Source organism: Suricata suricatta, chromosome 5, assembly GCF_006229205.1.
Source record: "Suricata suricatta isolate VVHF042 chromosome 5, meerkat_22Aug2017_6uvM2_HiC, whole genome shotgun sequence".
Lineage (NCBI taxonomy): Eukaryota > Metazoa > Chordata > Mammalia > Carnivora > Herpestidae > Suricata > Suricata suricatta.
The window spans coordinates 56070869-56083885 of record NC_043704.1 but is presented as its reverse complement, the minus strand read 5'-3'; the positions used below and the strand labels follow the sequence as shown (position 1 = coordinate 56083885).

The following is a 13017-nucleotide window of genomic DNA, read 5'->3' as shown; positions in this document are numbered from 1 at the left end:
AGAGGACATCCAAATGGCCTACAGACACATAAAACGATGCTCAACATCACTCATCATCAGGGAAACACAAATCAAAACCACACTGAGATACCACCTCACACCAGTCAGAGTGGCTAAAATGAACAAAGCAAAAGACTACAGTTGTTGGAGAGGGTGTGGAGAGATGGGCACCCTCATACACTGTTGGTGGCAATGTAAAATGTTTTTTATTGATTTTTGAGAGACAGAGACAGCACTAGCAGGGCAGGGTCAGAGAGAGAGGGAGGTACAGAATCTGAAGCAGGCTCCAGGCTCTGAGCTAGCTGTCAGCACAGAGCCTGATGCAGGGCTCAAACCCACAAACCGTGAGGTCATGACCTGAGCCGAAGCTGGATGCTCAACTGACTGAGCCACCCAGGCGCCCCACAACAGAGCATTTTAGAATGAAACTCTGAGTATACATAATTGTTATGTGTCTCTTCATTATAAAACTAGAATATAAGGGAGACATAAACTTTTCATTTCCTGTTTTTCAATTTGGCTAGATGAAGAATGGACTGAATTAGGAACAGACGAGAAGATGATGGTTTGTATCTGGGTATTTCATAGTAAACTGATGTGTGGGTTTTTTTTTTATAGGTTGTGGTTCCAATACCTTCATGGTTAACAAGAACCAGAGAATCTTTTACAGATGATCCTCAAAAATTCTCAACAGAATTATCTGTCATTTTTAAGTACTCTCCGTTTAGAAATGAAGCTGAATTGATGCAGCAGTTTGATGTGATATATGGGAAATGTGGTAAGATTACCAAAATTCTGAAATCTTGAAAGAAGTATTTGTTTTTACTGTCTTTGGAAAGATACTTTACATGTACATTTGTATTTTTTCTATTTATAATACCATGCAGGATCTCACATGGGCACAGTCATTCATTTTATCCCTATGAGTATTGTCTTAAGTGAATCCAAACATGAATAGCTCTAAATGCCTGACACGAGAGAAAGATTTGTACTTGCCCGGGCTTGGGGAACTCTGGATGTGAGGAGGATGCCATAGTCCATGAGCACAGGGAATACTAGCCCCAGACAGCAGAGTTAGGAGATGCTTACCACAGTGTCTAAGATTAGAGGATCCCAGGCTTATAAGAGAGTTAGCAACTTAGAAACCAATGAATCCAGATTTCTGTGGCAGAGAGTTAGTAAAGGGTTCATGTTCCAGATGAACAGATACTTCTGTATTTCTCTGTTCTTTCAACCTGCACCAACTTTCTACTCAACATGTAGAGTGCACTGTGTCTACTGACAGTTTCCAATGCCATTCCCCAAACTTCCACCTTTCCTACCTAGAAACAAGAATCTGCTCTAGAGAGAGCTGTGTGCATTTTCCTTTCTGCAACTTCTTGATTTATGTAATGTATATAGTGAAATTCTGAGAAATTTATTACTGATTTGGCTTGTATTACCCTCAAAATTTGTTCTCTGATTTGTGGTATTTTGTTTAAAAGTGATATTTTTTGTCACTCTCTCCCTTTTCTCTTAGAGGAAACATGGCAGCAATTTAATAAATAGTAATCTGTTTAATGTAAACATAATATACTTGTAAGGGGAGGTAATGTGATTTGTTGGTTGACTTAAAAAATTTAGTTTATTTAAATTCAAGTTCGTTAACATACAGTGTAGTATTGGTTTCAGGAATAGAACCCAGTGTTGGTTGACTTTTAATTGTGAAATACTCATGTAAATACTAATAACAGATATACTATTTCTTGAATATTTTTCAAAATGCCTTATAAAAATTAATGCATTTAATTCTCAAAAAATCTCTATGCTTTAGGTGCCTCATGAGCTCCATTGTGTAGATTAGAAAAATCAGATTCAAAGAGGTTAGGAAATTTCTCTGAGGTCATTGCTTTGGTAAATAAATGATTGATCCAGGATTTAGACACAGGCATCTGTAGTCACTGTGCTATTTGTTCTCTTTTGTGTCTTAGTACTACCAGGAAAAGTGTAATTGGCTGTTCTTTTAATTTCTCTGACAGTCTTGTCTTTATATCATAATCAACTTTGTAAAGAATTTGGATTTTTTGGTTAACTATGCTTTAGAGCAGGGGTCAGCAAGCTGTGGCCTGAAGGTCAAATCCAACCCCACACTTATTTTTATAAATAAAGTTTTATTGAAACACCGCTACATTCACTCATTTATGTATTCTCTATGGCAGTTTTCATGCCACAGTGGTGGACTTGAATTGTGAGTAATTGTAACAGAGACCATACAGCCTGCAAAGCCTGAAATGTTTATTATCCGGCCCTTTACAGAAAAAGTTTACCAACGTCTCTTATAGGGCCTAAAAGCAATTCTTCATATTTATACAAAATTTAAAAACTCATGTTTGTTTTTATGCCTATTGCTTTCAGTTCCACCAATGAGAGATTTACCTATAATACAGATTTAGCTCATACGCCTCTACTTTCATAATGCAAATTATGAGAAACATGTCAAAGTTTAAGAATCCATGTTGAGACTTATAATGAATTGAATAGGAATAAGCACTTTCCTGTAGCAACTCAACACTCTGTGAAAGGAAGTGGAATGTGCTGTAAGACAAACATCTTGGAACTTATCCAAGCATATTATTTACTGAAGTACGGAAGGACATTTGGTCGAGAGTAGGCTTAATTCCATAGATGAGATAATAGCACCCTGACTAATATTTGGTGTAGCTAAAATACTGACAAGGCAAACATCCTTTTTTCTACCAGGTACTTTGTTGGTTGTTTATAACTTGAAGCTTTTGCTTAGCGGAGAGCCAGAGTTGGATATTAAGACTGATAAGGAAGACATACTGATGGCTGGAGCTCTGGAGGAGTGAGTAGTGTGTGTGTTTCACAGAAGGTCTCTCGACACTGGCAGTGAGGTGGCCTTGGAGCTCTGCATCCCGGTTCCGTGTCTGAAGCCACTGGGCCGTCGTACTGCGATATTTCATTTTAGCCCAGTTACAGGTGAAGTGAGTCCAAAGCTGGCTGACGCTTTGAGTGACCTACACAGCTTCTTAAGTCTAGGATCTTGGCTTAGCCCAGACTTTGCTGAGTCAGCATCTCCAGGTATCAGGCCTAGGAGTCAATATTTTTCACATGTTGCCCAGGTGATTTTGAGGTGGCAGCACATTTTGGAACCACCGGAATAACACCTCTACACTTCTCTAATTCTGAAACTCCTATTTTAGGAATATTAAAACTGAAAAAAACCAGGGTTCATTGCATTACACATCATTAAAAATGGGCATCAGTGTGCTATGGAGCAAAAAGAAATACGACCAACCAACAATTAAAAACGACCTTATGAACTTCACACTTGCAGCTTATAAGTAAATAAACGACACATTAGTGTTTCTCAGCTATTAGGGATCCATAGGAAACAGAATAAGGAAGGATTGGGGAGCATGAGTGAAGTGTGGAGAAATAATGCAGCAGTGACCAAACCCGTTTCTCCAAAGTAACTTTGTATTTGAAACTTATCAGCTTGGACCTGCAGTCTCTTAATGTCTGAACTCTAGAGTGAGAAGGGATTTTGAAAGAGTTAAATTCAATCTGATTCATTTTAAATACCAATGTTCACAATAATGAGAAGAGCAAATAAGAAGCATATATGAAATCTTAAATTTTCTAGTAGCCACATTAGGAAAAGTAAAAAGAAAGAGATCAAATTAATTTTAATAGTGTTTTATTTAGCCTGGTATCTATGAATTATAATTTTAATATGAAAAATATTAATAAGACATTTTATACTTCTTTTCCTACTAAATCCTTGAAATCTAGTGTGTGTTTTATACATACAGCAAACATCAGTTTGGACTCGTGCTCAATGGCCACATGTGGCCAGTAGCTACCACATTAGACAGTACAGTTTTAGACTAAGATATTGAAACCCAAGTCAATATATAAACATCACAGAGAACTTATTTTTGTTTTGTCTTTGAGGTGAAATTTGAAAATCCCTTCCCCAATTAGAAAATTTACTGTTTGATAATGCTTTTAGATAATCTTTTCTACTTGAAAAATTGTTTTTTCTGCTTTATATATTTCTTATTTCATTCTAAAATGTGTAATTCCTAATTTACACAGAAATGAAGGGTTTTTCTCTTAGAAAAAAAATCCAGCCTCTTTACTGCCATACAAATGCTGGGAACCCTTTGGCAGTATTGCTACGCCAACATCAGAAAGGAGGCCGGAACTGTTACCGGTACCTCCATTACCATCTCCCCCTTTCCCGCTGACCCTGCCTTCCTGCTTAATAGCTGGTCCCAGAACCAATATCTCATGCTACTTAAAAGCTTTGAGCCCAAATTTTCAAACAGTTATCTGTCGGAGTGCCTTGGCCTTTCAGCACTAGCATCAGGAAACAAATACATTATTAGAGGAATTATTTGACAGCTAATTCTTTGGGAAAAAGTTCTTACTGTTTCCAGATTGTTTAATGAAGTCAGAAGCTTCTTAAGGCATTTATGCAATCACAGAATGAAGAAAGTGCATCAGACCCAGGCTATGTACAGTTTAATTTGGGAACATTGACCACATTGGATTTGTTTGTTTGGTTTTTCAACAACATTTTTCATAGTTTAATCATAAGAAAAGCTTTTTAAAGATGGGTGGGGGGATTTTGATGAGGCTGGATTGTTGTAAAGAGGAGACATTATTTCTGTCCCACGGGTGCTGTACATTTCGTGGCCTCTGATGTGAGGCTCATGATAGTGCGGAGGAGGGGCAGTAGGACCACCTCCTGAGGGCGGGGTGGTGATGATGTGCAGTTTTCCCCTCTGAAGAGTCAGTGGGCCCTGACGTGAACACCCAGATCCTCTTTACTAAGGGACTAGGAAAACACAAACTCTTGCGGCTGAAGGAATACTCTGGTCAAGGGTGGATCTTTTTCTGACTCTTCTTGGCATTTATGACTTCTGATACTTGAACTTCTGAACAAGTACAGTTTATGTAATCTTGGGTTTGAGAACAAGTGGTTTGTAATATAAGAACTCCTTTGCTATTTTTCTTGTGGTTATTGTGTCCCCTTAAAGCCACTGAGCATGATTCTTCCTCTGTTCAAACCAAGCCTCAAATCTTGGAACTATGCAATTTCCACCTTTGGTCTTAGATGGTGTGGTCCTGCTGATTCTGAAAAGAATTTAATTTGCTACATAGAAATAGGAAAATTCAAGCTTTCAGGCTTTTTTTTTTTTGGCTTCAGAAGAAGTTTTTCTGATATTTTTTTTCTTCCAATTTTGTTTATTTTACATATATGGTGAAATAACACACACACACATGCACACATGCACACACATGCACACACATGCACACATGCCCGCAAGGGCGAGAGGCCAAGAGAGAGGGAGACAGAGGGTGTAGAGCAGGCTGTGTGTTCACGGCAAAGAGCCCAGGATGGAGCTCAGATTCATGAATTGTGAGACTGTGACCTGAGCCAAAGTTGGAGGCTTACTTGACTGAACCACCCAAGTTCCTTTGGTGTCCTAATTTCTTTTTTCTTTCTTTTTTTCTTTTTAATGTTTATTCATTTTTGAGAGAAAGAGCGAGAGAGAGCGAGCGAGCATGAGCAGGGAAGGAGCAGAGAGAGAGGGAGACCAAAGCAGAGTCCAAAGCAAGCTCCAAGCTGTCAGCACAGAACCTGATGTGGGGCTCAAATTCATGAATTATGAGATCATGACCTGAGCCATAGTTGGAGGCTTACCTGACTGAGCCACCTAGGTGGCCCAAAAGTGAAATAGTATTTAAAAAAATTTTAAAGAAAATAAGTTGTATATCATAATTGATTATTTTATTCAATTCTAGTGTTTTTAAGTGTAATTTTTCATTTATGATTTGCTTCTGAACTTATTATGTAGTCTTGGTAAGTCTCATTTCATAATAATTTCTCGATAAGTGGTTTTACAGTAGTCCATTAAATTGATTCATCATAATTTATATAACTATTTCTATATTTTTGATAGTAGCATTGGTTCCATTATTTATGGATACTATTGAAGTAAACATTTTAATGCAGATGGATTTTTTTATTCTTTTGAGTTGTTTTTTTTAAGCTACATATTTTTTAATAGTTTATTGTCAAATTGGTTTCCATATAACACCCAGTGCTTCTCCCCATAAGTGCCCCCCACCATGACCATCACCCCCTCTCCTCTCCCCCTCCTCCTTCAGTCCATGGTTCGTTTTCAGTATACTGAATTTTTTTTTTTTTAAGACACATTCCCAGGAATGGAATTACTGAGTCCATGTGTCTGAACTTTTATATAGTTCTTGCGAATATTTGATATCAGTTTTAAACTTTGCCATCATACTCTTTAACTGCTTTGGGCTAAGGCTCTATAACAATGTATCCAACCAACCATCAGCAGGGCCTTGTTTTAAGATGACAGTAACCTCATTAAATTTCATTAGGAGTGATATTCAAGCACATGGGCAGTGACACGTGTTTTGGCAATAGGAGTCTAAAGACAGCCCGTTTTCTCTTAAAAAAAATATGTAGATAGATAAGTAATCTCAGAATTCCAGAATCAGATGAGGCAGAAGTTTGCATTTAATGTGTGATATATTAAATCAGAACTTAAATCTGTGAATGTGACATGTGGAGAGTGCCAGGGAATCACACAGAGTTCCATACATAATGATATACAGAAAGTGGGTTCTGTCTACAGGGAAAGAATCTGCCGTGTTAAACTTGGGCAAAGTGCTTTCAAAGGGTAGAAGACAATATGAAAAACCACTTTGTAAGAAATCAACGGAAAGTTAAGAGTTTGCAACAAAGACGCAGGGGAAGGGCTGAGAATACTGAATATTAATGAAAAGAATAGTAAACTAATAACAAAACAAGATGCTTCTTCAGAGCCAGCTTATACATTGTTTGTTAATTTATATTTCATGTTGTGGTAATTTTTGCAACTCTGGACCAAGTCCCACATCTCAAACTTGCGAATTTTCCCCTACCAGGTTTTTTTTTTTTCTCATTTGAAGTAGTCAAAACAAAATCAAGTCTGTTTGTTCTCTCATGACTGGTGGCTGTTAGCAACCTTTAGCCACAGTCACACAAATGATTAAAATCAGAGTGATTTCCAGAGGTCTTCTATTAAATACTTAGTTATTTTGAGAGGGAGAATATGTAAGAGACAGCTTATGCAAGCACGGGAGGGGCAGAGAGAGAGGGATAGAGAGAATCCCAAGCAGGCTCCACGCTGTCAGCACAGAACCTGATGCAGGGCTCAATCTCACGAACTGTGAGATCATGACCTGAGCCAAAATCAAGAGTAGAGTGTTTAACACCCAGGCGCCAGAAGTCCTCTATTGACTGAATGCAGTAGGATTGAGCGTATGGAAGATGACAGGTGGTAGATGGCTCCGAGATGGCAGTGCCTGTATTGCCTCACATGTGGTTAGTGTAAAGTGGCATCTACAAGATCCACAGGGCTGGAACTCTCCTTCGGCATTCCTTATCCAGAGAGTCTGTATCACTGGCAGTTATGGAATCACTCTATAATTCAGATGTTTTAAATTTCATTCATAGGACGTAGAATTCCTTATGTAGGTACCAGTATGGAATTATAATTTCAGAATTGAGGTTTTGAAATTTCATATAAGATATGTCACCACAAAATCGTGAATCCAAGTGTTAGATTTTTTTATTCTCTCTCTTCTACCTGGTGGTCCAGCACCTGATCCAGCAACAGTAATCTTTGGGGCAGAGGCTGGGGTGAGCCTCCAGTGGTACACAAATAGGAGTTTGGTGAAAACTACTCAGATGTGCATAGATACTTAAATCAGTTTAACAGTGCTTTCTCATTCTCCACCTCAGCCCTTCCAAACTCTCTTCTATAGAAATAACTCTACAACTTGGGTTTGTTGAAGTGTCATCTAGATTTTTCAGTACTTGTCAGTTTATAAAATCATTCTTTTTTTCTTCTTAGCTTTTTCTTTTGAAATAGTTTAGAATTTTCAATAGGGTTGCAAAGATCATACTAAGAATTACAGCATACCTTTCCCTCACATTCCCCAAATGTTGACATTCCACCATACTTGCTTTATCATTCATCCTCTCCCTCTCCCTCTCTTTACGCACAGTGGGAACCCATGCATTCCTTTTAATTTTAAGGGTAATAATCTATCACTATTAGTGTTAATTTTGTGGCTAAAATTGTCCCAGATTTGGCTAGTGGGAACCTGTTCAGGCTGACTCTTGTGTTCTTTTGACATGTCACCATAATTTTTGGACATTTTTGTACTTTTTGGCATTATAAGATATTCTAGACCCATATTATACTTTGGCTGCTGTAATGCCACGAAGAGTCATTTTTCTGCAAGGAATCCTTGTTTCTTTTACTGAATAATCCTATACCTCATTTTTAAGCAACTTTTAAAAAGTAATGTAAAGTAATAAATTACTGTACATTGGTGTATAACACTTTTTGCATGATATTCACTTAGATTGCTTTGCATCATTTGTATTGGTATGCATCATACTTTGGTTGACTTCACTTTTTCACTATTTTAAAAGCTGATCTTTACACTTATTTTTTTTGAGTACTTGCACAAGTATTTCTTTAGTATTGATTCTCATAGATAATATTTCCAGATTAAGTGGTAGTAATCTTAAATAGATGGTGCTAAATTAATGTGCAGAAAGCTTAAACAATCTGTGCACCCAGCCAATGATCTGAATTTTGTCAGATTTGATGTAATCAAACTTTAAAAAATTTGCCAGGTAGATTAAATAATTCTCTGCACTTTGTTTTCTCCTGATTATTGGCAGTATGGAGTTTATTTTAATGGTCTTTGGATGCTTACTTTGCTTCCATAATTTGCTTGTGTCTTTTGTTTATATTTGTATATTTCTATTATGTAGTTTCGTTGATTTTTAGGAACTTTCATTTAGGTATTATTACTTTGGGTGTTAAATATGAGGAAACTGTTTTCTTCAGTCTGGCACTTGTCTTTATTTTAATTAAAATCTGTATTTAGGTAATTATAGACTCATAAGCAGTTATAAGAAATAATTGAGAGAAAGCCTGTGTGCCCTTCACCTAGCTTCCCCATTGCTGGCATTTTGCTGAACTGTAGGACAATATCACAACCAGGATATTGACATTGATGCAGTCCATCTGGCGCAAATGCACCAGTGCATCAGCACAAGGTCCTTTCTTACTGCCTTTTACAACCACACACAGCCACTTTCCTTTCACCCCACTTGACTTTTAACATTGTTAGTATTGTCCTTTGCCGTTAGAAATGTTTGATATTTTGGGGGTAAATCTGTTCATATTTTTCTTTATGAGTTTCTTTTGGATTTCTAACCTCAGATAGGTTTTCCTTAACCAAATATATTTTCTTATCATTTTTAAAAATACCTATAGTTTATATCTATAGCTTTTTAATCTATCTGTAATTTGTTTTTGCACATGGTGTGAAGTGTGCATGCAAAGAGGAGAATGGATTAATGTTTTCTAATATATAGCATTTTTAAAATTGTTCAGACTTTCCTACGAATTTGAAATGCATCACTGATATCAACTAAATTTTTATCATATATGGATCACTTTCAAGATGGCCTATTTCTTTTCATACATTTTTTTTCTGTTCTTGCTTCATTAGAACTTTTTAACTGTGATGCCTTTATAATGTGTTTTGATATTTGGTAGGGCAAGTCCTCTTTCTTTGTCCTTTTTGAAAGTGTTATGATTATTCTTGCAGATGTTCTCCTCCATATGAATTTCAGAGTCAGCTTTTCAAGTTTTAATGTAAAAAATTCTCTTGGGACTTTGATGAGTAGTCCATTGAATTTATAGCTTACTTGAGGGAGAACTGACATATTTATGTTTTGGTTCTTATTTCAGTCTTCTTGCATATAGTTGAGTGTAATTTTATATCATCGTATATACATAGTAGTTAAGAACAAGACTTTGGTGGTTTGATTGTATGATTGGAGTTATGTTTTTAAGTTTTTGAGGAACCTCCACACTGTTTTTCAGAGTGGCTGCCCCAGTTTGCGTTTCCACCAAGAGTGCAAAAAAGGTTCCCCTTTCTCCACATCCTCACCGACATCTGTCATTTCCTGAGTTGTTCATCTTAGTCATTCTCACAGATGTGAGGTCATAGCTCATTGTGGTTTTGATTTGTATTTCCCTGATGATGAGTGATACTGCACGTCTTTTTATGTGTCTGTTAGCTATCTGAATTACTTCTATGGAAAATTGTCTGTTCATGCCTTCTGCCTATTTCTTCACTGGATTATTTATTTTTTGGGTGTTGAGTTTGATAAGTTCTTTATAGATTTTGGATGTTAACCCTTTATCTGATATGTCATTTGCAAGTATCTTCCTCCACTCCATTGGTTGCCTTTTAGTTTTGTTGATTGTTTCTTTCACTGTGCAGAAGCTTTTTATCTTGATGAGGTCTCAGTAGTTCATTTTTTTGGTCTTAATGGAATTCTTTTCTCTTTAATCATTAAGTGTGATATTTGCTAGTTATTTTTCCTTTAATCAATGTCTTTTGCCAAACTTAAGAAGTTGCTTTATTTCTAGTTTATTGAGTAACTTTTATTTTTCACTGTAGAAAATTGGTGTTAAGTTTCAGTCAGTAGATTTTTTTGACATCTTTTGAGGTGATTTAGGTTTTGTTCTCTTCTAATCTGTTAAAGTAGTATGTTATTAAAGTTTGTGATATTCAACCGTCATTCTTCTGTTTCTCCAAGAAACCCAGCAAGTTCATGGCACATTATTCACAGTATTAATTTCACTACTATTTTATTTAATATTTTTTGCCCTTAGGTTTCCACATGAGACTGTGCTGTAATTATGCTTTTATTATCCTTACCTTATTTAATATTGGTGTATAAATTATGGTTAGAATGAGTTGAGAAGTTTTCCATCTCTTGTTGATATAGAAATGTTTATGTAAAATGAGTCTCTTGTTTGCCTATAGGTTTGGTGGAAATTTTCTGAAAAATTGTTGTCTTATCACTTTTTTTTTAATTACTTTTGAATTGTGCTATAACTGTTAGTCTATTCAGATTTTTAAGTTCTTGGGTCAAATTTGTCATTTATAATGTCTTATAAAACATTCACTTTATTTAGATTTTCAAATATGTTGATAAGGAATTTTACATAAAATATTCATATAAAACTTCTATTTCCCCAAATCCTATAGTTGTGTCCATTTTTACTACTTTTATTGCATGGTATGCCATCTCTTTTTCTTGGCCAGAGAGTCTTAGTTGTTTCAACTTTATTTAAAAATAAAATAATTTCAGATTCTTTTTATTTATTTTATATTTCTCTATTTTCTTCTACTTTCTTCTCAGTTTTTTAAATTTACTTGTTCTGCTTCCTTGAAGTGTATCTTTTTTTTTTTATTTCAATTTCATTTTCTAATCTAAACAACTAAGGCTTTTTTGCACCCACCCAACACTACCCCTTCATTATGGCTCTCTTCTATAGGTTTCAAAAGGAGAACTATCATTATTGCTTATTTCTAAATAGTTTACACATTCTATTTTGACTTCCTCTTCGGTCAGGGATTACTTTTAAAAAGTATTTTAAAAATCTTCAAGTATCTACATTTTTTGTGTGGGGTGGTATCAAATATCCTTTTATTACTGTTCTAATTTTATTATACAGTGATTGGAGAATATAGTGTGCATCATATTTGCTCTTTGAAATTTGTTGAGATTTCTTGTGGCCTAATTGTTTAAACATTGGAAAAATTGTGAATCTCTGAAAAAACAAATTCTGTAACATCAAGCTTTTAATTGTTACTCAAATCTTCCATTACCACCCCCCTTGCCTCTTGACCCCTACATTTCTGAGAGCAGTATGAGTCTTATAGTGCCTGTGATTTTGTCCATGTTTCTTCTCGTGTTTACTATATGTGTTTGTGAGTCATTAGATTTATGGTACACACACATTTGGTTTAGTGAACCTTTATTAATATAAAATATCCCTCTGTGTTCCAGTGATACTTTCTAACAACTTTGTTTCTGTTTTTGTCTAACATTAACCTATGTTTGCTTTATTTTGGTTAACTTTTCTTACCATATAGTTTTCCACTGCTTTATTCTCAGCAGTGCTGTTTAATTTTCAATTTGTCTCACAAATGGCATGTAACTAGATTTGTTAGCACTCAGTCTGAGTGCTTCTCTCTTTTAATTGGAAATTTAGTTTATGCTTATTATGACATCTGCTATGGCTAGACTTACTCTGCCTTCTCATTTTATGTTTTATATTTACTTCTTTGGTTATCATTTGTTTTTGCTTAGGTTTGTTTGTTTAGTTTTGTGGCCATTTGCTTGCGCTTGGGTTTGTTTAATTTTGTTCTGCCTTATATTTTTTTCTCCTTCCTTGAGAGATTAGTTGAGTTGAGCATTTTTTGTCAAGAGGGAAGGCCCATTTTTTCCCATTCTTATAGTCTAAAAATTATTTGTTCCATGCTATTCTTTCAGAGTGGATTGCGTTTACATTTTAAATAAATATATCTAAATTTAGTTCTGTTATCAAAGTGTGGAGTTAATCCATATCTATCTTACTGGTTCCACCTTTTTCTGATTATTTGGATTATTGATAAAATTTTACAATATTATGTCACACCCTGCATAAATAATTATTTAGACTAAATTATACGATTTATTATTTTTATTTGCTTACCACACCATCTTCCATCCTGAATCTTCTTCGTTTACTCATTAGTTCATTTGCTGGGTTATATCCTTTAATTATTTCAAAGTCCATGGGATGTAATCTTTTGGAAGCTTTGTATCCTTAAACGTTTCGTTATTTTTCCTTTCTTCCTCGATGTTTGTTTAAATGAATAAAGAAACAGTGATTCAAAAGTAGTTTCCCTCAGAACTTATTGCTTATTTGACTTCTTGAATCCTTGTTAATGAGAGGCCAGATGCAGATGTGATTACTGAATTTTTGTAAATCACTCATTTCCCCCACCTTGAATAGCTTTTAGGAATTCTTGTAACTTCAAATAAAATTCACAGTGTGT

The 13017-nt window shown here is 35.5% G+C and overlaps 1 protein-coding gene across 1 annotated transcript in view; it reads left to right on the top strand.

The window, feature by feature from the left end:
* The window catches only part of MORC1 (MORC family CW-type zinc finger 1), a 167228-nt gene that overhangs the window by 22708 nt on the left and 131503 nt on the right, over nucleotides 1-13017 (top strand). The window contains 2 exon segments of the mRNA XM_029938704.1: nucleotides 619-778; nucleotides 2740-2845. Of these exon segments, the coding sequence (XP_029794564.1) occupies nucleotides 619-778; nucleotides 2740-2845 (266 nt within the window).